This window comes from Bombina bombina, chromosome 3, assembly GCF_027579735.1.
Source record: "Bombina bombina isolate aBomBom1 chromosome 3, aBomBom1.pri, whole genome shotgun sequence".
Taxonomy (NCBI): Eukaryota; Metazoa; Chordata; class Amphibia; order Anura; family Bombinatoridae; genus Bombina; species Bombina bombina.
Window position 1 is genome coordinate 547,315,688 of NC_069501.1, and position 27,617 is coordinate 547,343,304.

A 27,617-nucleotide genomic window follows, 5' to 3' on the forward strand; every position below is an offset into this window, starting at 1 on the left:
ATTGTCTCTAAGAATAGACTTTTGTCAATTCCCTTTGAGGGTAAATTGCTTTTGGATCAGAGTTAGACTCTATCATTTAAACTGTTACTGGAGGTAAAGGAGCTTTTCTTCCTCAGGACAAGCACCCTAAGGAAAACTGTAAGTAAACAAATTGTTTTCATTCCTTTTGCTCTGCTAGAGACCAGAAATCCTCTTCCAATCAGAAGTCTCACTCTTCCAAACCTTCCTGGAAGCCAGGATATTCCTGGTCTATGAATAAACAGACCAAGAAGACCAATTCCAGTCAGAAATCTGCATGAAGGGATGGCCCCCCCATCTAGAAGATTATTTGGTAGGGGGCAGATTGATTGATTTGCGCAGATCAGTTTAGTATCCCTGGGTCCTCAACATTACATTCCAGGGTTACTACATTTGGCACCATGGGAATGATTTCATCTGTCTCGCGTTACAAAGGATCCTCTAAAGGCAGCTGGCTTTATTTAATGAGTTTGGGATTTACAGAATGTGGAAATAATACAACCTGTCCCAGCCTCTCAACAGGGGAATGGTTCTATTCCAACCTATTTACTGTCCCAAAGAAGGAGGACACCTACCATCCCATTCTGGACCAAATTTGTCAAAGTTCCTTCATTCAAGATGGAAATGATCCACACCATTTTGTCCCTGGTTCAAAAACGTCAATTTATGACAATCATAGATTTGAAGGATGCTTATCAACACATCCCAATTCACAAAGACTATTTCCGTTTTCTAAGATTTGCATTTCTCAACAAGCATTACCAGTTTGTAGCTCTACTTTTTGGAAAAGCCACTGCCCCTCGTATCTTCACAAAAGTTTTTGGGGCTCTGTTAGCGGTGATCAGAACACAGGGAATCTCCATTGCGCCTTATTTGGATGACATCTTGATCCAAGCCCGTCCTTTTCTCTGGCATATTCTCATACCCAGAATGTCATTTCCTTCCTTCAGGAACATAGATGGAAAATCCATGTTCCCAGGAGTTCTTTATCTCAAGCTACAAGGGTAGTCTTTCTTGGAGTGATATTTGTCTCATTCCCCATCTGTAACACAGTGCATGGAAGTAGTGGGTCTTATGTTAGCGGCATCAGACGCAGTACCTTTTGCTTATTTTCACCTTTGTCCCCTTCAGTTATACATGCATTGACAGAGGTCAAAGGATTGTTTTCATGATCTAGAGTAGCAAATAGAGCTCAGTTCATCAATCAAACGGTCTCTCTCATCGTGGAGGGACATCCCTTTTTTGACCCTTGGAGCATCATTTCTTTGGCCTACCTGGACCGTTGTAACTACAGACACAAGCCTAGTGGGTTGGGGCACTGTTTGGGAGTTCTGGAGGGCACAGGGAGTGTGGTCTCCTCTGGAGGTGAGGTTGCCTATCAACATTCCAGAACTTCATGCAATCCCTTGGGCTCTCCTTGGCCCCTTCTCAAACAGGAAAAAATCATTCATTTTCAGACAACGTTACGACTGTAGCATACATCAATCATCAGGGAGGGACTTGGAGTCCCCTGGCCATGCAAGAAGTTTCTCACATTCTGTTTTGGGCAGAGGAAAACCACTACACTCTATCAGCTATTCACATTCCCGATGTAAACAACTAGGACGCAGATTACTTAAGTCGTCAGTTGGTATATCCAGAAGAATGGTCCCTTCATCAGGATGTGTTTGATCAACTAGCCCTGAGATTGGATCTTCCAGAAATAGACCTTATTGTGTCCAAGCTGAACCGCAAACTTCCTATTGCGCAAGGTCAAGAGACCCAAGAGCTCAGATGATCAATGCTCTAGTATGTTCTTGGAACTTTCAACTGACCTATCTATTCCCCCTGTTTGTTCTTCTTCCAAGAGTCATTGCAAGAATCAAACAGGAATTGACTTTAGTAATTCTCATAGCTCCGGCATCATAAAGATGTCATCCTCCTCTTCTTGGACTCTTCCTCTCAGGTAAGATCTGCTGTTTCAAGGTCCATTGTATCATCAGGATCTCAGATCTCTGAATTTGACAGCATGGAGGTTGAATGCCTAGTCCTGAAGAGTAGAGGTTTCTCAGATTCTGTGATCTCCACACTTCTGCAAGCCAGAAAACCGGTCACACAGAAGATTTAACATAAAGTTTGGAAATCTTATTTTCTTTGGTGTTCTTCTAGAGTTTTTTTTTTTTAAATCATTATTATTAGTATTCTTTAGTTTCTCCAGGATGGTCTGGAGAAAGGTTTATCGGCTAGTTCTTTAAAGAGTCAGATTTCGTCCTTGTCTGTTTTGTTTCATAAAAAGTTTACTCAGTTGCCCGATTTCAAACTTTTGTCCAAGGCTTGGTGAGAATTTGCCCTGTTATAAGGCCTATTTCTTCACCTTGGAATCTGGTTCTATCCATTTTACAAGTTCATCCCTTTGAACCTATGCATAATTTGAACCTAAAATGATTGACCTGGAAGGTTGTTTTTCTTCTAGCCATCTCTTCAGCTGCACAAGTTTCTGAACTCTCAGCCCTTTCTTGTGAACCCTCCTTTTTGGTTTTTCATCAGAATAAAGTGGTTCTTAGAGCTAAATATTATTTTCTTCTGAAGGTTGTATCTTCTGAGAACATTAACCAGGAAATTGTTGTCCTTTCTTTGTGCCCAAAACCTTCTAATTCTAAGAAAAGTCTGCTACACAATTTGGATTTTGTTAGAGCCTTAACATTTTATCTTCAGGCTACTAAAGATTTTAGACAGACCTCTAGCTTGTTTGTCCACTTTTCAGGTAGCAGGAAGGGTCAAAAGGCTATGGCGGGGACTTAATGGCTGAAGTAGACAATACGTAAAGCTTATTGGGTTGTGGGAAAACCACCTCCAAAAAGAGTTACTGAACATTCTATTAGATCTGTATCTACCTCTTGGGCCTTCAAGAATGAGGCCTCCTTGGAACAGATTTGCAAGGTAGGTGCCAACTTGGTCTTCTCTTCATACCTTTTCTAAATGTCACTGTTTTTATGTTTATGCTTCTTCAGAAGATGCTTTTGGCAGGAAAATCCTTCAGGCCGCTGTTTCTAGCAAATAGGAACTGCCCTTTCTTTGTCCCACCCGTCCTAAACATGGACTCTCAGCTTGGGTATTGTATCCCACATGTTATGGACACCTATGGACTCTCCTCATCTTACGAAAGAAAACAGAATTTATACTTACCAATAAATTTATTTCTTTTGGGATGAGGTCCATAGGACCCACCCTATTTTAGCTGAATCTAAAGGGTGATTGTTCTTATTTGCACCTCTTAACCCTGCTTTCTGTCTTTCATACCTTTTTTTTCTGCCACTCTCCTCTGCTCGGCTTTACGTTAGCTGGAGAGGGAGTGGAGGTGAGAGGGATTCAAAACTCTTGTGAGGGCTCTTAAACCTTCAGACTCCACCTGGTGGCGATAAGTATATCCCACATGTTATGGACACCTATGGACTCCCCTCATCTTGAAAGAAAGAAATGTATTGGTAAGTATAAATTATGTTATCTATCTGAATCATGCAAGACTGGAGGTTAAGATGTATTTGTCAACTGTTAAACTGGCTGCTCTTTTAGTAAAAAGGAGTAAAATATCAAACAATAACATGGCTTGACAACAAGAAAACCACACTTAGTATGTCTCTTATATATAGTCACAGTTAAAGGGACATGAAGCCAATACAAATCTTGCATGATTTGGATAGGGCATTCAGTTTTAAACAACTTCCCAATTTACTTCTGATATAAAATATGCTTCATTATCTTGTTATCCTTTGCTGAAGGAGCAGCAATGCACTACTGGGAACTAGCTGAGCACATTGGGTGACCCAATGATAAGAGGCATTTATGTGCAACAACAAAACAGCAGCTAGTTCCCAGTAGTGCCTTGCTGCTCCTGAGCATACCTAGCTATGATATTCAACAGAGGATACCAAGAGAACAAAGCAAATTAGATAATAGAAGTTTAATGGAAAGTTGTTTAAAATGGTATGCTTTACTGAATCATGAGAGCTTAGTTTTGTCTAACGTTTTCTTTAAATGATCATTCTAATGCATAAATAAATTATTTGCTACAGCACATCATTTCATTTTTGTATTGACCCTATCTTACTAATTGTCTCCTTTATAAATTACCGATTTTGGGGGGTTTGATCTTGAAAATAAATGTTACCCTATTTGACACCATAATGGGGTTTATGACTCCCTTTTGAAAGGTGGAGCTTCCAAACAAGGTGTAAATACATAAAAGAGTGAAGGGACATGGGTAACCCCCTGTTTAAATCATTGCACCCCATTAATGGCATGAGACCACTCATTTGGTGAAAGGGGTTCACTTTTTTAAAATAAGAGGCTTGTGAGCCTCCATCTCTCAAATAAATACCACAACAATGGTGATTGTCTGACATTACTTTCAGGATTGGGGTAACATAGAGGGTTTTTTTCAGACAATTATTTTCAGTTGGAAGCATCTAAAATGTTCTCAGTTTAAAATGTAAGTTATAGTATATGCAGAGATGATAAGGAGATTGTAGGTCTGAAGATGCATCCTGCTTCCAGTTTTGTAGCTGCCAGTGAAAGACATGACTGTTATATTCTGAGATAACAAACTGTGATCAGAAGAGAGTGGAAAGCATTGTGAGAAAAGTTCCTGTCTGTGCATCACTATCTCTATATGTCAATCTCTACACCAGATGGTACTTTGGGAAGATTGGCCGGAAGGACGCAGAGCGACAACTCTTGAGTGTGGGAAATGCTCGCGGAGCCTTTATGATCAGAGAAAGTGAGACTACCATAGGTAAGGTGCATATCTATTTATTTATGCACGTGCATGCTTATAAAGACGTTAAAGGAATATGAAACCCAAATTTTTACTTTCTTGATTCAGATAGAGCATGCAATTTTAAGCAACTTTCTAATTGGCCCATTTTTGGTTCAGACCCTGGGTAGTACTTGTTGATTGGTGACTACCCAGGTTCTGAACCAAAAATGGGCCTGCTCCTAAGCTTACATTCCTGCTTTTCAAATAAAGATACCAAGAGAATGAAGAACGTTTGAAAATAGAAGTAAATTAGAAAGTTGCTTAAACTTGCCTGCTCTATCTGAATCATAAAAGAAAAATGTGGGTTTCATATCCCTTTCATAAGATACCTAATGACCCTTACTATGCACTAAAAATATGCATGTGATGTTGGTGAAAGAATTTTAAATATTACATTCTGTATTTGGTTTGCATGAAGCCCGCCATTAAAGTGATAGTAAATAATTACCTATTGCTTTAAATATATAATTGTACAGATTTATTTATTTTTAAAGTCTGTAGTAAATATTCTCCAATCCCTAAATTGCCCCCTTAAAGGGACAGTCTACACCAAAATTTTTCTTATTTAAAAAGATAGATAATCCCTTTATTACCCATTCCCCGTTTTTGCATAACCAACACAGTTATATTAATACACTTTTTACCTCTGTGATTACCTTGTATCTAAGCCTTTGCAGACAGCCTCCTTATCTAAGTGCCTTTGACTGACATGCAGTGTAGTCAATCAGTGAAGACTCCTAAATAACTTCACGGGAGTGAGCACAATGTTATCTATATGACACATGTGAACTAGCACAGTCTAACTGTGAAAAACTTTCAAAATGCTCTGAGCTAGGAGGCGGTTTTCAACTGTTTAGAAATCAGTTTGAGCCTAGCTAGGTTTAGCTTTTCAAAAATACCACCAAGGGAACAAAGCAAATTTGATGATAAAAGTAAATTGGAAAGTTGTTTAAAATTGCATACCCTATCTGAATCATGAAAGTCTAGTTTTGACTAGACTGTCCCTTTAAAACTGGCTCATTGAAATGAATGATGCCAAAGAGACATTGTGCACATATGCAACGGCTTAGTCAGGGAACTCCCAGGGACATCATTGTAAGCAGTTTTTACTTTGGAGATGCAGTGTAGATGAACAGCACATGCGCAGTTTGTCTTCCTCTCAGATAAATGTATTAGCTGCACTGTATATATGTGCCAGTGGGATCACCCTATACATCACTACACTACAAAAAAGTAATAACAAGAGAGCCGAGGGACCATAAAACCACAGTAGGAAAAAAAACATGGGTATTAAAGAAACAAACAAATACATAAAGTATGATTGTGATATAGGTGAGGATGCCACACAGATTAAAGGGGCTGATTTTGAGAAGATTGAATTTACTATCATTTAAGCACTAAACCTAATCAATTGCAAATGCAAAATCCTTTCCATTATACACTAAGTATATACAGTATATATATATATATATATATATATATATATATATGTGTACCCACACACACCGGCCACTTTATTAGGTACACTTGTTCAATTGCTTGGTAACAATCACATGGCAGCAACTCAATTCATTTAGGCATCTAGACGTGGTGAAGACGACTTGCTTCACCACGTCAGAATGGGAAAGAAACGGGATTTAAGTAAGTTTCAACGTGGCATGGTTGTTGGTGCCAGACGGGCTGGTCTAAATATTTCAAAAACTGCTGATCTACTGGGATTTTCATGCACAACCATCTCTAGGGTTTACAGAGAATGGTCTGAAAAAGAGAAAATATCCAGTGAGCGGCAGTTGTGTGGATGAAAATGCTTTGTTGATGTCAAGAGTAGAATGGGTAGACTGGTTCGAGATGATAGAAAGGTAACAGTAACTCAAATAACCACTCGTTACAACCAAGGTATGCAGAATACCATCTCTGAATGCACAACACGATGAACCTTGAAGCAGATGAGCTACAGCAGCTGAGGACCACACCGGGTGTCACGCCTGTCAGCTAAGAAAAAAATGGAAATGGAGGCTACAGTTCCCACAGCCTCACCAAAATTTGACAATGCAAGATTGGAAAAACGTTGCCAGGTTTGATGAGTCTCAATTTCAGCTGCGACATTCAGATGGTAGGGTCAGAATTTGGCATAAACAACATGAAAACATGGATCCATCCTGCCTTGTATCAACGGTTCAGGCTGGTGGTGGTGGTGGTGTAATGGTGTGGGGGATATTTTCTCGGCACACTTTGGGCCCCTTAGTACCAATTGAGCATTGTTTAAACGCCACGGCCTACCTGAGTATTGTTGCTGACCATGTCCATTCCATTATGACTACAGTGTACCCATCTTCTGATGGCTACTTTCAGCAGGATAATGCAACATGTCACAAAGCTCAAATCATCTCAAACTGGTTATTTGAACATGACAATAAGTTCACTGTACTCCAATGGCCTCCACAGTCACCAGATCTCAATCCAATAGCGCACCTTTTGGATGTGGTGGAACGGGAGATTCGCATCATGGATCTGCAGCCGACAAATCTGCAGCGACTGCGTGATGCTATCATGTCAATATGTCTGTGGAATGTTTCTAACACCTTGTGAAGGCAAAAGGGGTCCAACTCGGTACTAGCAAGGTGTACCTAATAAAGTGGCCGGTGAGTGTATATATGTATGTGTATATATATATATATATATATATATATATATATATATATATAAAATGAAAAAGTATATCGTAGGCAGGGAAGTTGAATAAAAGGTTCCTTTATTTCAAATCCAAAACATGGTAAAAGGACCTAAGGAGGTCCGAAAGCAAATAGATGCAACACACACTACAGTGAGTATTGGAGTGCTCACTGTAGTGTGTGTTGCATCTATTTGCTACGGACCTCCTTAGGTCCTTTTACCATGTTTTGGATTTGAAATAAAGAAACATTTTATTCAACTTCCCTGCCTACAATATACTTTTTCGTTTCTGCCTGACTATTTGGACCAGGGATCATTAGGCTGGGAGAGCTCCCGACTGTCTCTCATAGAGCGCTGAGAAGCTCCGGGATTCAAGAATTCTGATTGGTTGTTGAAGTCCCACGTGATAGAACACACCCCCCTACACTGATTCTCCAAGTGCCGTGGATGCCACGGACGCCGACACACACAGAAGAGATTTGCATATCTCGTGCGGTGAATGGACACAGCTACTAGCTGTAGATCACAGGCTGCTTCTGTTGCAAAGAGCACCACAGCAGAGCTGTATATATAGCTCCTCCCTTCCCCTCCACCCCCAGTCATTCTCTTTGCCTGTGTTAAGTAATAGGAAGAGGTAAAGTGAAAGAGGTGTTAATTTTTAGTTTCTTCAATCAAGAAGTTTTTTATTTTAAATGGTACCGGTGAGTACTATTTTCATCAGGGAAGAACATAGAAGAAGATTTCTTCCCTGAAGGTAGTACAAGAGAAATCTTCAGTGTGGAGAATGTTTGTATGCTACAAGCAGCATTGAGGTATGTTCAGTCATTTATTTCTGAGGAGACTTTGTACATCAGAATTGGCTGACTTAATTCCAAAATGGGGAAAGGGGTAAGCAGTACACTGAGCTCCTTCTGAGCTCCTTCTTTGTTTTATATAAATGGGCTTCATGCAGAGTTTTATTGCAATAGACACTGGGAGAGATGGCTGTGATATGAGAATTGGTGTTTGGGACCATATGGTTTAGATTTTTCCGGTTTTACTCATTACATGTATAATGATTAAAAATCTAAAGACTGGAATGTTTATACATTTATGTTTGGATAAAGAACATATTTTAATTCCACATGGCTTATTCTAAAGCGCTTTCCATGCGGTTGTTTATTCGGCTAATGCGACGTCCATAGTGGGCGGGGCCTAATTTTCGCGCCTTAGACGCGCAATTTACTTTGAGGAGAGAGGCAGAGGCCTTAGCTCCGGTTGGGCTCAAACCTTGTTTTTGCTGACCTGATTGGTGTCGAGTCGTTATGCACTTCCCTGGGGGCAGGTAGGTAGGTAGGTAGCAGAGCTGTGGCAAGGTGCAAGGGTTGTTTTTTAATTCAAATACAGTTTTCTCTGTTTATTCATCCTGTAGAGGGTAATTTCACCACTTGCCTTAGGGTGCAATAATATTTGGCACTTATGTATAAGTGTATTTAACTATTTAACGTTAACGTTTTCTAGCAGTTTGGGAAAAAATTGTGCGCTTTTATTTTTTAAAGGTACAGTACACATTTTTTTCAAATATTGTTTAATTCAATAAATATAGTATTTAACAACTGTTGTGTTTATTACTAGTCTGTTCAACATGTCTGACATTTAAGAAAGTCAGTGTTCTATGTGTTTAGTAGCCATTGTGGATCCCACTCTTACATTGTGTCCTTCTTGTACTGAAAGGGCCTTACACTGTAAAGAACATATTTTAGGTAATGAAAGTGTGTTCTAAGGATGATTCTCTGTCTGAAGAGAATCAGGATATGCCATCTAATTCTCCCCAAGTGTAACAACTTTTAACGCCCACACAAGCGACGCCTAGTACCTCTAGTGCGTCTAATTCTTTTACTCTGCAGGAGAAGGCTGCAGTTATGTCAACTACCCTTACAGAGGTATTATCTAAATTACCAGTGTTACAGGGTAAACACAGTAGACTTTATTAGCTATTTCTGATGTACCCTCACAGTGTTCTGAGTTGGGGGGTCAGGGAATTGCTGTCTGAGGGAGAAGTTTCAGACTCAGGGAATGTACTACCTCAGACAGATTCGGACACTATATCCTTTAAATTTAAGCTTGAACACCTCCGCCGGTTACTTCGGGAGGTGTTTAGCGACTCTGGATGATTGTGACCCTGTTGTAATACCTCCAGAGAAGTTGTGCAAGATGGATAAATACCTAGAAGTGCCCACTTACACTGATGTTTTTCTGGTTCCTAAAAGAATTTCGGAAATTATAAGAAAGGAATGGGATAGACCAGGTATACTTTTTTTTTCCCCCTCCTAATTTTAAGAAAATGTTTCCTATATCAGACGCCATTCGGGACTCGTGGCAAACGGTCCCTAAGGTAGAGGGAGCAATATCTACTCTAACTAAGCGGATAACTATACCCATTGAGGACAGTTGTGCTTTCAAAGACCCTATGGACAAAGAATTAGAGGGTCTAATAAAGAAATGATTTAATAATCAGGGTTTTCTTTTACAACCTACGGCTTGCATAGTTCAAGTAACTACTGCAGCAGCTTTTTGGTTTGAGGCTCTAGAAGAGTCTCTTAAGGTTGAGACCCCATTAGATGACATTTTGGATATAATTAAGCCTCTCAAGCTAGCTAATTCTTTTGTTACTGATGCTGCTTTTCAAATTGCTAGATTAGCGGTGAAAAATGCAGGATCTACTATCCTAGCACATAGAGCGTTGTGGCTCAAATCTTGGTCTGCTGATGTCTCATCAAAAACTAAGCTTTTAGCTTTTCCTTTTAAAGGTAAGAACCTTTTTGGGCCTGAATTGAAGGAAATCATTTCTGACATTACAGGAGGTAAAGGCCATGCCCTACCTCAGGATAAGTTTGTTAAGTTGAGGGGTAAACAAAATAATTTTCCTTCCTTTCGGAACTTTAAAGGAGGACCCTCCGCTTCCTCTTCTTCCACAAAGCAGGAAGGGAATTTTACCTAATCTAAGTCAGTCTGGAGATCCAACCAGAACTGGAATAAAGGTAAACAATCCGAAAAGCCCGCTGCTGCTACTAAGTCAGCATGAAGGGGCGGCCCCCAATCCGGGACCGGATCTAGTAGGGGGCAGACTCTCTTTCTTTGCCCAGGCTTGGGCAAGAGATGTTCAGGACCCCTGGGCACTAGAAATAGTGACCCATGGTTATCAATTGGAGGGACAAATTTCTGCTTTGTTAATTTTGTTTCACAAACGTTTGGCAGATCTGCCAGATGTTCAGTCTTTTTGTCAGGCTCTATCTAGAACTAAGCCTGTATTTAGACCTATTACTCCTCCCTGGAGTTTGAATTAGTTCTTCGTGTTCTTCAAGGGGTTCCGTTTGAACCTATGCATTCCATAGATATTAAATTATTATCTTGGAAAATTCTGTTTTGATTGTTATTTCTTCTGCTCGAAAAGTTTCTGAGCTTTTCAGCGTTACAGAGTGATTCGCCTTATTTCATTTTTCATTCCGATAAGGTGGTTTTACGTACTAAACCTGGATTTCTTCCTAAGGTTGTTTCGAACAAAAATATTAATCCGGAATTTGTTGTTCCTTCCTTATGTTGCATAATCTGGACGTGGTCCGTGCCTTAAAGTTTTACTTACAGGCAACTAGGATTTCCGTCAATCATCTTCATTATTCATTGTTTATTCTGGAAAGTGTAGGGGTCAGAAAGCTCCAGCTACCTTTCTTTCTTTTGGCTGAGAAGTATCTTCCACCTGGCATATGAGAATGCTGGACAACAGCCTCCTGAAAGACTTACGGCTCATTCTACTAGGGCTGTGGCTTCCACATGGGCCTTTAAAGACGATGCATCTGTTGAACAGATTTGTAAGGCTGCAACTTGGTCGTCCCTTCATACTTTTTCCAAATTTTATAAATTTTATACTTTTGCTTCTTCTGAGGCTGTTTTTGGGAGGAAAGTTCTTCAAGCAGTGGTGCCTTTTGTTTAGGTTTCTGTCTTGTCCCTCCCTTTCATCCGTGTCCTGTTGCTTTGGTATTGTATCCCACAAGTAAGGATGAAATCCGTGGACTCGTCGTATCGTAGAAGAACTCAATTTATCAGGTAAGCATAAATTTCCTTTTTGTTTTGGCTTCACATCAATTGGGGACAGACTATTTCTTATACATATATACAGCCCATTTAAGAGACAGAGTTCATTTTCTAAGAGTGATATATCTTTAGTAAAGACACTAGTGCATACCCTCCTTGTTAATCTTTGACTATATATATATATATATATATATATATGTGTGTGTATATATATATATATATGTGTATATATATATATATATATATATACTCTTGTAACATTCCTTCTTTGGTTCTGTACCTTTAAATCCTGGAGCTCTCTCCTTCACTTGCTGCTTATAAGCTTACCTCATTTCCTGTTTATTTGCTTGGTAATTTTGTTCAGTTTTGGAACTTATTCCTAGCTAAGCAGTCCTGTGCTGCTAATTGCGGACTTCCTCCAGTTCTCTCTCCTTCCGGACGGATTGCAATTCCGAACCTGCCGTGTGGCTGAACTCTCTACCACTCTCAAGCTGCTGAAAGCCTTTCCGACCGGCCGGTCGCGTCTGCATTCAGCTCCACTTTCCAGCTACCGATTCCCTATGCTTCTGGATCAGTCAATGTGGCCACACGGAAGCGAGTGATTAACTGACATTGGTATATCTCTCAAGGTACACTGCCGTCTTTCTGTTATTCAGTTTCTCTGTACCATTGTTATAAGTATATTGGGATACGCTCTAGTCTTTTTGCTTGTTCCTACTACTCCACATTGTTACATATCTAGATGACTGTATCTCTTATGTGCACATGTTTCCACTCAGTGATTCAGCCTATTTAAGATAAATTAGTCTGATCACTTCATGGATACATTAACGCTTCTTACATTACCTTCTAATATTCCTTAGTAAGGTATTATATTGTAGCAACACTATTTTGGAATTACTAGCAAGTAACTCTTGTGTCTGACTCCGCTATAGATCCAAGGAGCAAGCTGTAGTGTGTGACAGATTACCAATCCCTTAACAAAAATGGATACAGCGGAGTTAGCTACACATGTAGTCAGTCTCTCTCAAAGGGTTGACGCTCTGACCCAGGGAATGAGAAAGCTACAATCCGAAAATCAGAGTTTGAGAAATTTCATTAAAGATACACTACCTAAGAAAATTAGTAACCTTGCTAACTATCCAGAGCCCCATGTCTCCCTGCCAGAACCATTTTATGGCATCAGGTCTCAGTATAGAAGGTTTAAAAATGCCTGCAATTTACTTTTTACATTAAGGCCTACAACTTACCAAAATGACCGTCAAAGGGTTCTAACTGCTATTTCCTATTTAAGGGATGAACCCAGAGTTTGGGCAGATGCCTTTTTCGAATCAGATGACCCAATCCTTGACTCCCTTGATGCTTTTTTTTAATCAATGGCCTTGTTATACGAAGATCCTAACAAACAACTTACAGCAGAGGCTAAGAAGAGGGCACTTAGGCAAGGGTAAAAGAACAGTTGAAAATTATATATCACAGTTTAAAAGCTGGGCATCTGATACCCTCTGGAATGACATCTCCCTCAGAAACCAGTTTAGGTTAGGCCTTTCAGGTCTGGTAAAGGATGAACTAGCAAGAGAAGAATTACCAGCTACCCTAGAAGCTCTAATGAATTACAGCATTAACATAGACAGGCATATTCGAGAACGGAAGAGCGAGAGAGTCAACTCCGACCCACCTATCAGGTCTACTTATAACCCCATTGCCAAAAGTCCTGTTACTCATAATAATGATGACTCCATGGGAATTGGGTTCCTTAAAAGCCCATTAACACCTGAAGAGAAGGCTAGAAGGCGCTCAAACAACTTGTGTCTCTACTGTGCATCTGACCATGATGTGAAAACATGTCCACTACTCCTAAGAAAGAAAAAAGCTAAGCAGATCACAAAACTAAAATGTTTACAACTAAATACCCATAAAGCATCTTTCTGCACTTTACCTATTTCATTACAGTGGGACCAACACCGTTACTCGACTGATGCTATGATCGACTCTGGGGCCACCAGATTTTTAATTGATAAAGATGTTGTTGTTTGTAATAAAATACCTATCATACAGAAAAAAAAGAGTCTCTATTCAAGTTATTGATGGTTCTCTAATGTCTACAGGGCCAATCACACATAACACCATACCCCTAAGTGTTACGAGCCTCTCTGGTCATTTTGAGTATATCTCATTTGATGTAATTTCCTCACCTTTTTTTCCTGTTATTTTAGGTATGACTTGGCTTAGACAACATAAGCCTAGTATATCCTGGAGTGACCTGGCCATAGTTTTAGATTCTAACTATTGTGTTAACAGCTGTTACCCAAAAGTAACCATACTTTATTCTGTTAACTTAACTATCCCTGATCACTACAAGGAGTTTACTGACGTATTTGATGCAAAAGAGGCCCAATCTCTACCACCTCATCGGCCTTACAATTGCCCCATCGATTTAATTCTGGGCTCTAACATTCCATATGGGCATATATACTGATTATCTGAACCGGAACTCCAGCATCTGAAGACCTATTTGGATGAGAATTTAAAAAAGGGGTTTATCAGACTATCAACTTCCCCAGCAGGAGCTAGTTTCTTTTTCGTACGCAATAAAGATGATAGTTTAAGACCTATAATTGATTATAGGGAATTAAACAAGCTTACAATAAGAAAAAGATATCCCCTCCCTCTCATTCCTGAATTAATTGAGCATTTACAACATGCCAAATTTTTCACCAATTTGGATTTAAGGGGTGCCTATAATCTCATCCGAATAAGATCTGGTGATGAATGGTTAACAGCCTTCCACACTAGGTATGGGCTGTTTGAATACACAGTCATGCCTTTCGGATTGTACAACGACCCCGCTACTTTCCAGTACTTTAGTAATGATATTTTCCGTGACTTACTGGATGTGTGTGTCGTGATTTATTTGGATTACATCTTGATTTACTCCTGTACTCTTGAAGAACACAAGAAACATGTGCGCTGGGTTTTTTTCTAGACTTCGTGACCACCACTTGTTCGCCAAATTGGAGAAGTGTATATTTAATACCTCCTACATCAGCTTCTTGGGTTATGAAGTCTCACCCGACTGTATCAATATGCAAAATCATAAAACCAGTACCATCAAAGATTGACCCACTAGAAAAACTAGGAAATATCTCCAACGATTTCTAGGCTTTGCTAACTTTTATAGAAGATTCATCAGGGGTTACGCCACAATTGCAAAACCTCTCAGTCAGCTAACTGGAGTTAAACACCACTTCTCTTGGACCACTGAAGCTCAATCAGCATTTGAAGATCTGAAAAGTAGATTTACCTCGGCTCCTATCCTCTGCTTCCCAAATCCTAAGTACCAATATGTACTTGAAGTTGATGCATCCAACTATGCCACTGGTGCAATACTCTCACAAAGGAAAACTATTAGCGAAACCCTCCGTCCAGTAGATTTTTTATCCAAATCCATGACACCAGTGGAAATTAATTATCCTGTTGGGGAAAAGGAGCTACTCTCCATTAAAGCCACACTGGAGACACCTTTTGGAAAGAACTACTTTACCAATTATGATTTATACCGATCACAAGAATTTAGAGTATTTGAAAACAAATAAAACTTTGTCCTCTCACACTATTGCAACCTAATCGCAAGGGTCTTCTACGTCACCAAAATCTACTATACATACCCCCTACTCTCAGGAATCGCGTTTTACATCAAGTCCACGATTCACAGTTGGCATGTCATCCCGGAATAACGAAAACCATTGACTTACTCAAATGGTCCTACTGGTGGCCCGGTCTACATCAAAGGGTGAAACAATATATCCAAGGCTGTACCGTATGTACTCAATGTAAACCTAGCAGGAAACATCCCTATGGGTTGTTTCTGTCCATTCCTGTGCCTGATCACCCTTGGACTGATATTGCATTGGATTATATAGTGAACCTACCAAAATCCTCTAGCTACAATACCATCATGGTTGTGGTAGACCTATTTAGCAAGATAGCACATTTTGTACCTTTCAAAGGTTTACCCACTGCTTCTCAAACTGCAACTTCATTCATTAATCACATAGTAAGACTTCATGGCCTTCCTAACTCTATCATTTTAGACTAGGGTAGTCAGTTTACCTCTACGTTTTGGGCTTGTCTATACATATATATATATATATTATCAAACATAGATTTAGCACGGCTTACCATCCTCAAACAAACGGCCAAACTGAAAGAACCAATCAATGGCTTGAAACTTATCTCCGGTGCTACTGTTCAACGCAACAAGAAAATTGGTTTACACATTTCTCTATGGCCGAATTCGCCTACAACAACACACTCAATTCTACAATAAAATTCTCACCATTTTTTGTAAATTATGGTTTTCACCCTACGTTCCAGTTAACGTCCATAGAGAATACCTCCTGTCAACGGGTAGATGACACCCTGAACTCCATCCTGGATAATTTCAAAATTGTTAAACAACACATTGAAGATGCTCACAAGAGACAAAAATCATATTACGATACGAAATGCTGTAAACCTCCAGAATACAAGGTTGGCGATAAGGTTTGGCTTTCTACCCGAAGCCTCAAATTGCATATACCATCAAAGAAAATGGGGAACCTCTTCATCGGTCCTTATGAAATTAATAAGATAATTAACTCCAAAGCTGTCAGATTGGCCTTACCCACCAATTTCCGTATGCATCCGTCTTTTTCATGTCTCCTTACTTAAACCCTATGTTCCCACTAGGGATGTGCCTATTTTACCCACTGATCAATCCATCCTCCCTGAATCTGAACGTGAATATGAGGTGCATAGTATTCTGGACTCTAGGAAATGTAAAGGGGTTTTGCTATACCTAATCCACTGGAAAGGCTACGGCCATGATGAGGATTCCTGGGAGCCATCCTCTAACCTCTACGCTCCCCGCTTGATCTCACTCTTCCACAGAAGACATCCCGACTGACCTCGGTTCTGATCCACGGAATGGCTCCTTTTTGGGGGGCTTCTGTAACATTCCTTCTTTGGTTCTGTACCTTTAAATCCTGGTGTTCTCTCCTTCACTTGCTTCTTATAAGCTTACCTCATTTCCTGTTTCTTTGCTTGGTAATTTTGTTCAGTTTTGGAACTTATTCCTAGCTAAGCAGTCCTGTGCTGCTAACTGCAGACTTCCTCCAGTTCTCTCTCCTTCCGGACGGTTTGCAATTCCGAACCTGCCATGTAGCTGAACTCTCTACCACTCTCAAGCTGCTGAAAGCCTTTCCGACTGGCCGGTCGCATCTGTATTCAGCTCCACTTTCCAGCAACGGATTCCCTGTGCTTCCGGATCAGTTACTGTGGCGACACGGAAGTGAGTGATTAACTGACATTGGTATATCTCTCAATGTACACGCTCTAATTCTTTTGGACTGCCATCTTTCTGTTATTCAGTCTCTGTACCATTGTTGTCAGTATATTGGGATATGCTCTAGTCTTTTTGCTTGTTCCTACTACTCCACATTGTTACATATCTAGATGAATTTATCTCTTATGTGCACATGTTTCCACTCAGTGATTCGGCCTATTTAAGATACATTAGTCTGATCACTTCATGGATACATTAACGCTACTTACATTACCTTCTAATATTCCTTAGTAAGGTATTATATAGTAGCAACGCTATCTTGGAATTACTAGGAATTAACTCTTGTGTCTGACTACACAAGAGAGAGAAGAGAGAGAGAGAGAGAGAGAGTAAGGGTCTCATGGGATTTTAAATTGCCATGCAGGTGAGATAAAGGACATTGTGGGAAGTGTGTGCCAATGAGTGGGTTTGGTAAGGAAAAGGTGTTGCATTGAAGAGCATTACAACAAGGAAACTTCAATAACAAATTTAGCACTCATCAACTTATTTTTGTCAAGCACACACATTTATAGGGATGTTGTAAAGCCCTCAGCACTCTACACAAACAAATTAAATAAATATATGCAGTTATTATACTATGCCCCGTGTTAAGGGATATGCAGTGTTGGGCCAAGTGGGACCCCAGGACCCAGGTAGCACTTGACAGGGACTTCAAGTAGGAGAAAGATAAATTAATCTTATACGATCTGCATGTTCTCATGTGAAGTTTTAATCTGCTGAACTTGAATCTCTGAGACAACTGACTCTAGTTGGCTTTAGACTGTAGTGTGCAGAGAGTTGAAGGGCATCATTTTATTCTTACAATGTCTTCAGATAACCCTGGTCTCTATATAAGTGTGCGTCTGTGTGCATGGCTGTTCTTCAAATACAGTGCAGGGAGTTAATGCCAGCATTTTATTATATTGTATATTGTATTTTATACTTTTATAAAAGTTTGAACCTCAACATTTAGAGAATTCAACAAGAAATATAATACAGATATTCAATCTAGTCCTTTATCTTGGTAGTTGCAAAGTTTACCCATTATCCTTCCTAAAAGTATAGGCTTTAGTTAATAGTCATAATAGTCTCGCCGCCACTATCAGATAAGTATGATCAATAAAAACATGAGTTGCATATTTGACAATACTTTTTTTAACTGTAGTATTAATCCATCACTGGTACATTCTGTTCCTCCCCTTAGGCACATATTCCCTCTCTGTGCGAGATTTTGATCCCACAAAAGGAGATCATGTCAAGCATTACAAGATTCGTAAATTGGACTCTGGAGGATTCTACATTACAACAAGGGTCCAGTTTGACAGCGTAAGGGAGTTGGTGGAACATTACAGAGGTAAATTTATATACACAAATATACAAGATGAGTTACTTATGTTACAATGGTGCTATAAACGTAGGTGAGCTTCACTGTATCACTTCCCTCACTGACAATACCTGAGACTCTCATATGTCCTGCTACAAATGTTGCTGTATGTTAACATGTATGGGTGTATTATGTTAAATCCAGGTTGGATCTTTCTAAACTTGTAATGTTATGTGAATGTTATACACAATGCATGTTTACTAGTGAAATGGTCACTATGTTGTACAACTCTGCACCTTTCTACCTCTGCAATGATTTTCTCTCCCTATCTAACTCAAAACTCTTGTTTACAAGGTAATTGTCATTGGTACAGTAAATATTTGTATCCCGATTCTCTAAAGCTCTCTGTTCTTGTGAGATTCTATAAGAAGCATTTTTGTTTCCTGGAAGCTGTTTATCTCATTATGAACAGCTAACTTATATACTTTATTTGCAGGAGAGACACATACTTTACAATATAATGCTCAGTAAAATAAGCTAATAATGTATCTCCATGCTGGTAAATTTTGATCCCTTGATGTCTGTAGGTCATGAGATTATGTTAAGTAAAGAGTTAACACTCTAACTAACAATGAAGGATCGCATCCCATTTATCTATCCGTCTTCTTTCATAAATGATAGACACATATCAGTAGAAAAGGTATGCTTTCTTCTGTGCCCATTCACTTCCTAATCACAGGGTTTACCCCCTCAAATAAAAAAGAGCTGATTTTATATATATATATATATATATATATATATATATATATATATATATATATGAGCAGTACAAGTATATTATACTTATATGCCAGCCGTCTTCGGCAGCTGCTGGTGAACTATTGGGATGCCAAACTCTGTGGGAACTGTAGAGGCTAGTGGCAGTCAAGGGTGGGGTTCACATCACTGTTGTGTATGTGCTACTGGCAGCCAAAGAGGTAAAATAATTTGTTTGTTACTGGCATCCAAAGGATACAATCACTGCTCATTTGTGAAAAATGTATTTGGCTGGGTCAAGGGTGGGACATATAGTAGAGCTTTGGAGTGTGATCATAGAGTGATCCTGTTTCCAAATTGTAAATCATTAAAAGATAATGTATACCAGGGCTATTTTTAACTAAATATTAAAATCACTAAAAACGTAAAAGGATTTCTATAAAGTAAAAGCATACGTTAGCCCTAGAGAATTTAATTATCCTATTAATGTCCAGAATAATTTTACATTTAAAGAGAAAGATTCAGCAGCTGTTTCCAGGATCAAGGTGAGACGAGGGTCTGTTCCAACCAAGAACAGACTCAGGACTGCAGTGTCTAAGAGTGTGGGCTACACCTTTAATGGGCAGGGCATAGTATCAGGTATACAGCCTTGCAAACACAGCCCCCCGCGGGGCACATTATCCACAGACCCCTTACCATGCACGCCAAGTCACCTGAAGGTCATCCAACATTTTTATGGATGGCTTCTGGCAACACTAATCGTTGTAGATTGGAACAGTGAAATATTTATTGTGAAGTTTTTGACAAATGAGAGCAGCCAATATGCTTTATTTTATAGAATGCCAGCAGACATACTTTGCATGCTTTAGAGCAACAGGGAATGCTACAAAATCCCACTGTACTTGCCTAAAATGTTCAGTTTCCCAGAATTCTTAAGACCTTGGTTTTACACTGCTTAAGAGTCCATTGTGTTTATTATAGAGGTTTTAACAGGAAATTATGTAGAAAACTAAAGTATAATTTCCAGATATTCAAATAATTTTAGACTTAATCGCTACCTCATAGTATATATTTTTTTCTGGTGTGATATTTGTGTGATTCTTGTGCTTTGACAAAGATAACAGAAATAAATGTGTCATAGAAGCCACTAAGCAACCAATGTAAAATAAAACTCTAAAGCATATATAGACTTGACATCCCTATATCATATGTATTTTTATTTTGCATAAATCATTTTAATTAATTTTATCAAAGGCAAATGGATTTGTGCAATGGTTTCTGCATAACTCTGAACATTTGTGGCTAGGTATTAGGAACTTGGGAGGTTATGGGGCACTGTCATCATTTTGTTGGTGGGGCCTTGTCGCAGGGGGGTGGATATTGGGTGGGCTTATGGGTTTATCTGGGTGGTAAGTGGGTGTGTCTGTGCAGCTTGTGGGTGTATCTGTGTGGTCTATTGGTGTGTCTAAGGGAAATTCTGCAAATAGGGACATATGGCTGTCTAAGAGGGACATTGGGGCAAAGCACAGAAATAGGGACTGTCCCTCTCAAATAGGGACAGTTGGGAGGTCAGCTACAGTATTTGAGAGTTACTAAAGAGATACAATTGAACATGATTTTTTTCATTATCGTTACTTTAAATACCTGAAACAAAGAATCTTACAAATTAAAAAAAAAGAAACTCAGATGGATGAGGATATGTTATTGATCAAATAATTTAACTTACTTTTATTAAACCATTTAAAAACATAGCCAATTAACAGCGTACAAAAAATCCAAACAGGCACAGTCTTGGCCATGCATACATGTTTTGGGTGGTGCTTCTGCACTTGATTGCTGCTAGCGGATCATTCTGTGAAGTGCCATTTATAAGCATAACACATATAAACAACTCAGGGAGAATGAGACATTGATGTGGTCCTGGGCCTATGACCATTTGGAGAGTGTGCCAGACTTTCTATGTGCTGTGTTAATAATTTTGTTTTGTCATTTTCCCAACCGGCTTTGCACCCAGCCTTGTCTGAGGTTAACTGCCTGAGTCACTGAAAGCTGTGGAGCTGTCTGTGAGTGCAGGTGAGCACCCAGGGCTGTGAGTTTTGCAGGGTCATGGGATGTGTACCCAGCCTGGTTTGAGAGTGCAGTCCATTTCCGTATTTGGTGTGTATGACCTGAGACGTATGCAAATTGACAGGATAGTGAGGCCACCAAGAGGAGATGATGTTAAGAAGCTCCTCCTTCAGATGGAGACACAGGGGGGTAGTTATCAAGCCGTCTACTTTTCTGACTTCGCCGGCCCAATACGCCCGCCTAAGCTTGCCTACCTTTGCCGCCACAGACCTTGAATACGTTCGCCTAAGTTATCAAAAAAAGCTGTCAAAAAGCTGCGGGGCGACGAGCAGCGGACTGTGAGAGTTATCACTCATCCGATCTCGCTGCCCTTCGGCTTTTTCCCAGCTTTATTGCTAGCCTGTCGCTAAGCACCCACACTAAACTACACTGTTCTATCCCTATACCGGCGCCCCCGGAGCCCCCCGCAACTCAATAAAGTTATTAAACCCTAAACCGCGCTCCTAGACCCTGCCGCAACTCTTATAAATGTATTAACCCCTAAACCGCCGCTCCTAGACCCTGCCGCAACTCTTATAAATGTATTAACCCCTAAACCGCCGCTCCCGGACACCGCTGCCACCTACAGTATACCTAGTAACCCCTATCCTGCCCCCCGTACACCGTCGCCCTCTATAATAAAGTTATTAACCCCTATCCTGCTGATCCCGCACCTCTCCGCAACTAAATAAATATTTGAACCCCTAAAACGCCGCTCCCTGAACCCGCCGCAACCTATATTAAACCTATTAACCCCTATCCTGCCCCCCTACACCGTCGTCACCTATAATAAATTTATTAACCCCTATCCTGCCCCCCACTACACCGCCGCCACTGTAATAAAATTATTAACCCCTAAACCTAAGTCTAACCCTAACCCTAACGCCCCCCTAACTTAAATATTAATTAAATAAATCTAAATAATATTTCTATTATTAACTAAATTAATCCTATTTAAAACTAAATACTTACCTTTAAAATAAACCCTAATATAGCTACAATATAAATAATAATTATATTCTAGCTATCTTAGGATTTATTTTTATTTTACAGGCAACTTTCAATTTATTTTAACTAGGTACAATAGCTATTAAATAGTTATTAACTATTTAATAGCTACCTAGCTAAAATAAACTGAAATTTACCTGTAAAATAAATCCTAATCTAAGTTATAATTATGCCTAACACTACACTATACTTTAATACATTTTTCCTATTTAAAACTAAATACTTACCTGTAAAATAAACCCTAAGATAGCTACAATATAAATAATAATTATATTGTAGCTATCTTAGGATTTATATTTATTTTACAGGTAACTTTGTATTTATTTTAGCTAGTTAGAATAGTTATTAAATAGTTATTAACTATTTAATAACTACCTAGCTAAAAGAAATACAAAATTACCTGTAAAATAAATCCTAACCTAAGTTACAATTAAACCTAATACTACACTATCATTAAATTAATTAAATAAACCACCTACAAATAACTACAATTAAATACAATTACATAAACTAACTAAAGTACAAAAAATAAAAAAAGCTAAGTTACAAAAAATAAAAAAATAAGTTACAAACATTTTAAAAATATTACAACAATTTTAAGCTACTTACACCTAATCTAAGCCCCCTAATAAAATAACAAACCCCCCCAAAATAAAAAAAATGCCCTACCCTATTCTAAATTAAATAAAGTTCAAAGCTCTTTTACCTTACCAGCCCTTAAAAGGGCCATTTGTGGGGGCATGCCCCAAAAAGTTCAGCTCTTTTGCCTGTAAAAGAAACCCCCCCCATCATTAAAACCCACCACCCACATACCCCTAATCTAACCCAAACCCCCCTTACAAAAACCTAACACTAATCCCCTGAAGATCATCCTACCTTGAGTCGTCTTCACTCAGCCGAGCAGCGATGGAACCGAAGTGGACATCCAGAGCGGAAGAAGTTAATCCTCCAAGCGGGGCTGAAGAAATCTTCCATCCGATGAAGTCATTATCCAGGCGGCGCTGAAGAAGTCTTCGATCCGGGCGATGTCATCTTCCAAGAGGCGCTGAAGAGGTCTTCTATCTGGGCGATGTCATCTTCCAAGCCGGGTCTTGAATCTTCCTCCCGCCGACGCGGAACCTCCTTCTTCACCGACGGACTACGACGAATGAAGGCTCCTTTAAGGGACGTCATCCAAGATGGCGTCCCCTCAATTCCGATTGGCTGATAGGATTCTATCAGCCAATTGAAATTAAGATAGGAAAAATCTGATTGGCTGATGGAATCAGCCAATCAGATTGAGCTCGCAATCTATTGGCTGTTCCGATCAGCCAATAGAATGCAAGCTCAATCTGAATGGCTGATTCCATCAGCCAATCAGATTTTTCCTACCTTAATTCCGATTGGCTGATAGAATCCTATCAGCCAATCGGAATTGAGGGGACGCCATCTTGGATGACGTCCCTTAAAGGAGCCTTCATTCGTCGTAGTCCGTCGGTGAAGAAGGAGGTTCTGCGTCGGCGGGAGGAAGATTCAAGACCCGGCTTGGAAGATGACATCGCCCGGATAGAAGACCTCTTCAGCGCCTCTTGGAAGATGACATCGCCCGGATCGAAGACTTCTTCAGCGCCGCCTGGATGATCACTTCATCGGATGGAAGATTTCTTCAGCGCTGCTTGGAGGATTAACTTCTTCCGCTCAGGATGTCCACTTCGGTTCCATCGCTGCTCGGCTGAGTGAAGACGATTCAAGGTAGGATGATCTTCAGGGGATTAGTGTTAGGTTTTTGTAAGGGGGGTTTGGGTTAGATTAGGGGTATGTGGGTGGTGGGTTTTAATGTTGGGGGGGGGGTTCTTTTACAGGCAAAAGAGCTGAACTTTTTGGGGCATGCCCCCACAAATGGCCCTTTTAAGGGCTGGTAAGGTAAAAGAGCTTTGAACTTTATTTAATTTAGAATAGGGTAGGGCATTTTTTTATTTTGGGGGGGTTTGTTATTTTATTAGGGGGCTTAGATTAGGTGTAAGTAGCTTAAAATTGTTGTAATATTTTTTAAATGTTTGTAACTTATTTTTTGATTTTTTTGTAACTTAGCTTTTTTTATTTTTTGTACTTTAGTTAGTTTATGTAATTGTATTTAATTGTAGTTATTTGTAGGTAGTTTATTTAATTAATTTAATGATAGTGTAGTATTAGTTTTAATTGTAACTTAGGTTAGGATTTATTTTACAGGTAATTTTGTATTTCTTTTAGCTAGGTAGTTATTAAATAGTTAATAACTATTTAATAACTATTCTAACTAGCTAAAATAAATACAAAGTTACCTGTAAAATAAATATAAATCCTAAGATAGCTACAATATAATTATTATTTATATTGTAGCTATCTTAGGGTTTATTTTACAGGTAAGTATTTAGTTTTAAATAGGAATAATTTATAAAAGTATAGTGTAGTGTTAGGTGTAATTATAACTTAGGTTAGGATTTATTTTACAGGTAAATTTCAGTTTATTTTAGCTAGGTAAGCTATTAAATAGTTAATAACTATTTAATAGCTATTGTACCTAGTTAAAATAAATTGAAAGGTACCTGTAAAATAAAAATAAATCCTAAGATAGCTAGAATATAATTATTATTTATATTGTAGCTATATTAGGGTTTATTTTAAAGGTAAGTATTTAGTTTTAAATAGGATTAATTTAGTTAATAATAAAAATATTATTTAGATTTATTTAATTAATATTTAAGTTAGGGGGGCGTTAGGGTTAGACTTAGGTTTAGGGGTTAATAATTTTATTACAGTGGCGGCGGCGTAGTGGGGGGCAGAATAGGGGTTAATAAATTTTTCTCTTGTAAGGTGTATCCAGTCCACGGATCATCCATTACTTGTGGGATATTCTCATTCCCTACAGGAAGTTGCAAGAGGACACCCACAGCAGAGCTGTAATATAGCTCCTCCCCTAACTGTCATAGCCAGTCATTCTCTTGCAACTCTCAACAAGCTAGGATGTTGTAGGAGAGAGTGGTTAAATATAGTTAGTTTATTTTCTTCAATCAAAAGTTTGTTATTTTTAAATAGTACCGGAGTTGTGCTATTTTATCTCAGGCAGTAAATAGAAGAAGAATCTGCCTGAGATTTCTATGATCTTAGCAGGTTGTAACTAAGATCCATTGCTATTCTCACATATGTCTGAGGGGATTACACAGATGAGGTAACTTCAGCGAGAGAATGGCGCGCAGTTTATTCTGCTATCAGGTATGTGCAGTTATAATTTTTTCTAGAGATGGAAAACACTAGAAAATGCTGCTGATACCGGATTAATGTAAGTTAAGCCTGAATACAGTGATTTAATAACGACTGGTATCATGCTTACTCCCAGGGGTAATACCCTTATGATATTGCAATATAAACGTTTGCTGGCATGTTTAATCATTTTTATATATGCATTGGTGATAAAACTTTATTGGGGCCTAGTTTTTTCCACATGGCTGGCTTAAATTTTGATTAGAAACAGTTTTACTGAGGCTTTCCACTGTTATAGTATAAAAGTTACAGTTGGTGCAGTTAAAATTACAAACTGTGACATCCAGCTTCCCTCAGGAGTCCCCTGTATGCTATAGGACATCTCTAAAGGGCTCAAAGGCTTTCCAAAGTCGTTTATTGGGGAAGGTAGGACCACAGCTTGCTGTGGCAGTTGGTTGTGACTGTTAAAAAAAAAAAAAAATATTTCGTTTTTTTGATCCGTTTTTTGAACTAAGGGGTTAATCATCCATTTGCAAGTGTATGCAATGCTCTGCTAGCCTATTACATACACTGTAAAAAACACAATTTATGCTTACCTGATAAATTTATTTCTCTTGTGGTGTATCCAGTCCACGGATCATCCATTACTTGTGGGATATTCTCATTCCCAACAGGAAGTTGCAAGAGGACACCCACAGCAGAGCTGTAATATAGCTCCTCCCCTAACTGTCATAGCCAGTCATTCGACCGAAAACAAGCTGAGAAAGGAGGAACCATAGGGTGGAATCACATTGTAACACAGGTAACTTGGAGACTCTACGAGTCGAGGAATTAGCTACCCAAAAGGAACTTTCCAAGATAAATATTGATATCTATGGAACAAAAAAGGTTCAAACGGAACTTCTTGAAGAACCTTAAGAATCAGGTTTAAGCTCCATGGCGGAGCAACAGTTTTAAACACAGGCTTGGATCTAACCAAAGCCTGACCAAATGCCTGAACGTCTAGAATACCTGCCAGACGCTTGTGCAAAAAAATAGACAGAGTAAAAATCTGTCCCCTTTTAAGGAATTAGCTGACAACCCTTTTCTCAAAAACATCTTGGAGAAAAGATAATATCCTGGGAATCCAGACTTTACTCCATGAGTAACCCTTGGATTCATAACAATCAGATATTTACACCATATCTATGTTCAATTTTCCTAGAGACAGGCTTTCATGTCTGTATTAAGGTATCAATGACTGACTCGGAGAAGCCATGCTTTGATAACATCAAGCGTTCAGTCTCCAGGCAGTCCATCTCAGATTGATTCTATTTAGATGGTTGAAAGGACCCTGAGGTAGAGGGACCTGTCTCAGAAGCAGAGACCGTTATGGAAAGGATGACATGTCCACCAGATCTGCATACCAGGTCCTGCGTGGCTACGCAGGCGCTGTCAAAAACACCAAAGCCCTCTCCTGCTTGGTCTTGACCTCCGGAGGAAATCCCACTCCCCCGGAAGAAAAGTCTGACGACTTAGAAAATCCACCTCCCAGTTCTCAACACCTGGGATATGGATAGCTGATAGACAAGAGTGAGTCTCTGTCCAGTGAATTATTGTAAGACTTCTAACATCGCTAGGGAACTTCTGTTCCCCCTTGATGGCTGATGTAAGCCACAGTCGTGTATATTGTCCGACTGAGTATGATGTACCTCAGAGTTGCTAACTGAGGCCAAGTCTGAAGAGCATGGAATATCACTCCCAGTTCCAGAATATTTATTAGAAGGAGGGTCTCCTCCTAAGTCCACTATCCCTGAGCCTTCAGGGAGTTCCAGACTGCATCCCAACCTAAAAGGCTGGCATCTATTGTAACAATTGTCCCATCTGACCTGCGGAAGGTCATACCCTTGGACAGATGGACCCGACATAGTCACCAGAGAAGAGAATCTCTGGTCTCTTGGTCCAGGTTTAACAGGGGGACAAATCTGTGTAATCCCCGTTCCTCTGACTGAGCATGCATAGTTGCAGCGGTCTGAAATGTAGACGTGCAAACGGTACTATGTCCCTTGCCGCTACCATTAAGCCGATTTCATTCATGTACTGAGCCACCGAAGGGCGCGGATGGGATGAAAAAAACACGGCAGAAATTTAGAAACTTTGACAACCTGGACTCTGTCAGGTAAATTTTCATTTCTACAGAATCTATCAGAGTCCCTAGGAGGGAAACCCTTGAGATTGGGGATAGAGAACTCTTTCCTTGTTCACTTTCCACCCATGTGATCTCAGAAATGCCAGTACTACGT

General features: G+C 39.4%; 1 protein-coding gene across 1 annotated transcript in view; it reads left to right on the plus strand.

Annotated features, from left to right (window-relative positions):
- The window catches only part of LOC128653640 (proto-oncogene tyrosine-protein kinase Yrk-like), a 316,484-nt gene that overhangs the window by 198,821 nt on the left and 90,046 nt on the right, over nt 1-27,617 (plus strand). The window contains 2 exon segments of the mRNA XM_053707049.1: nt 4,686-4,789; nt 18,127-18,276. Coding sequence (XP_053563024.1) covers nt 4,686-4,789; nt 18,127-18,276 — 254 coding nt within the window.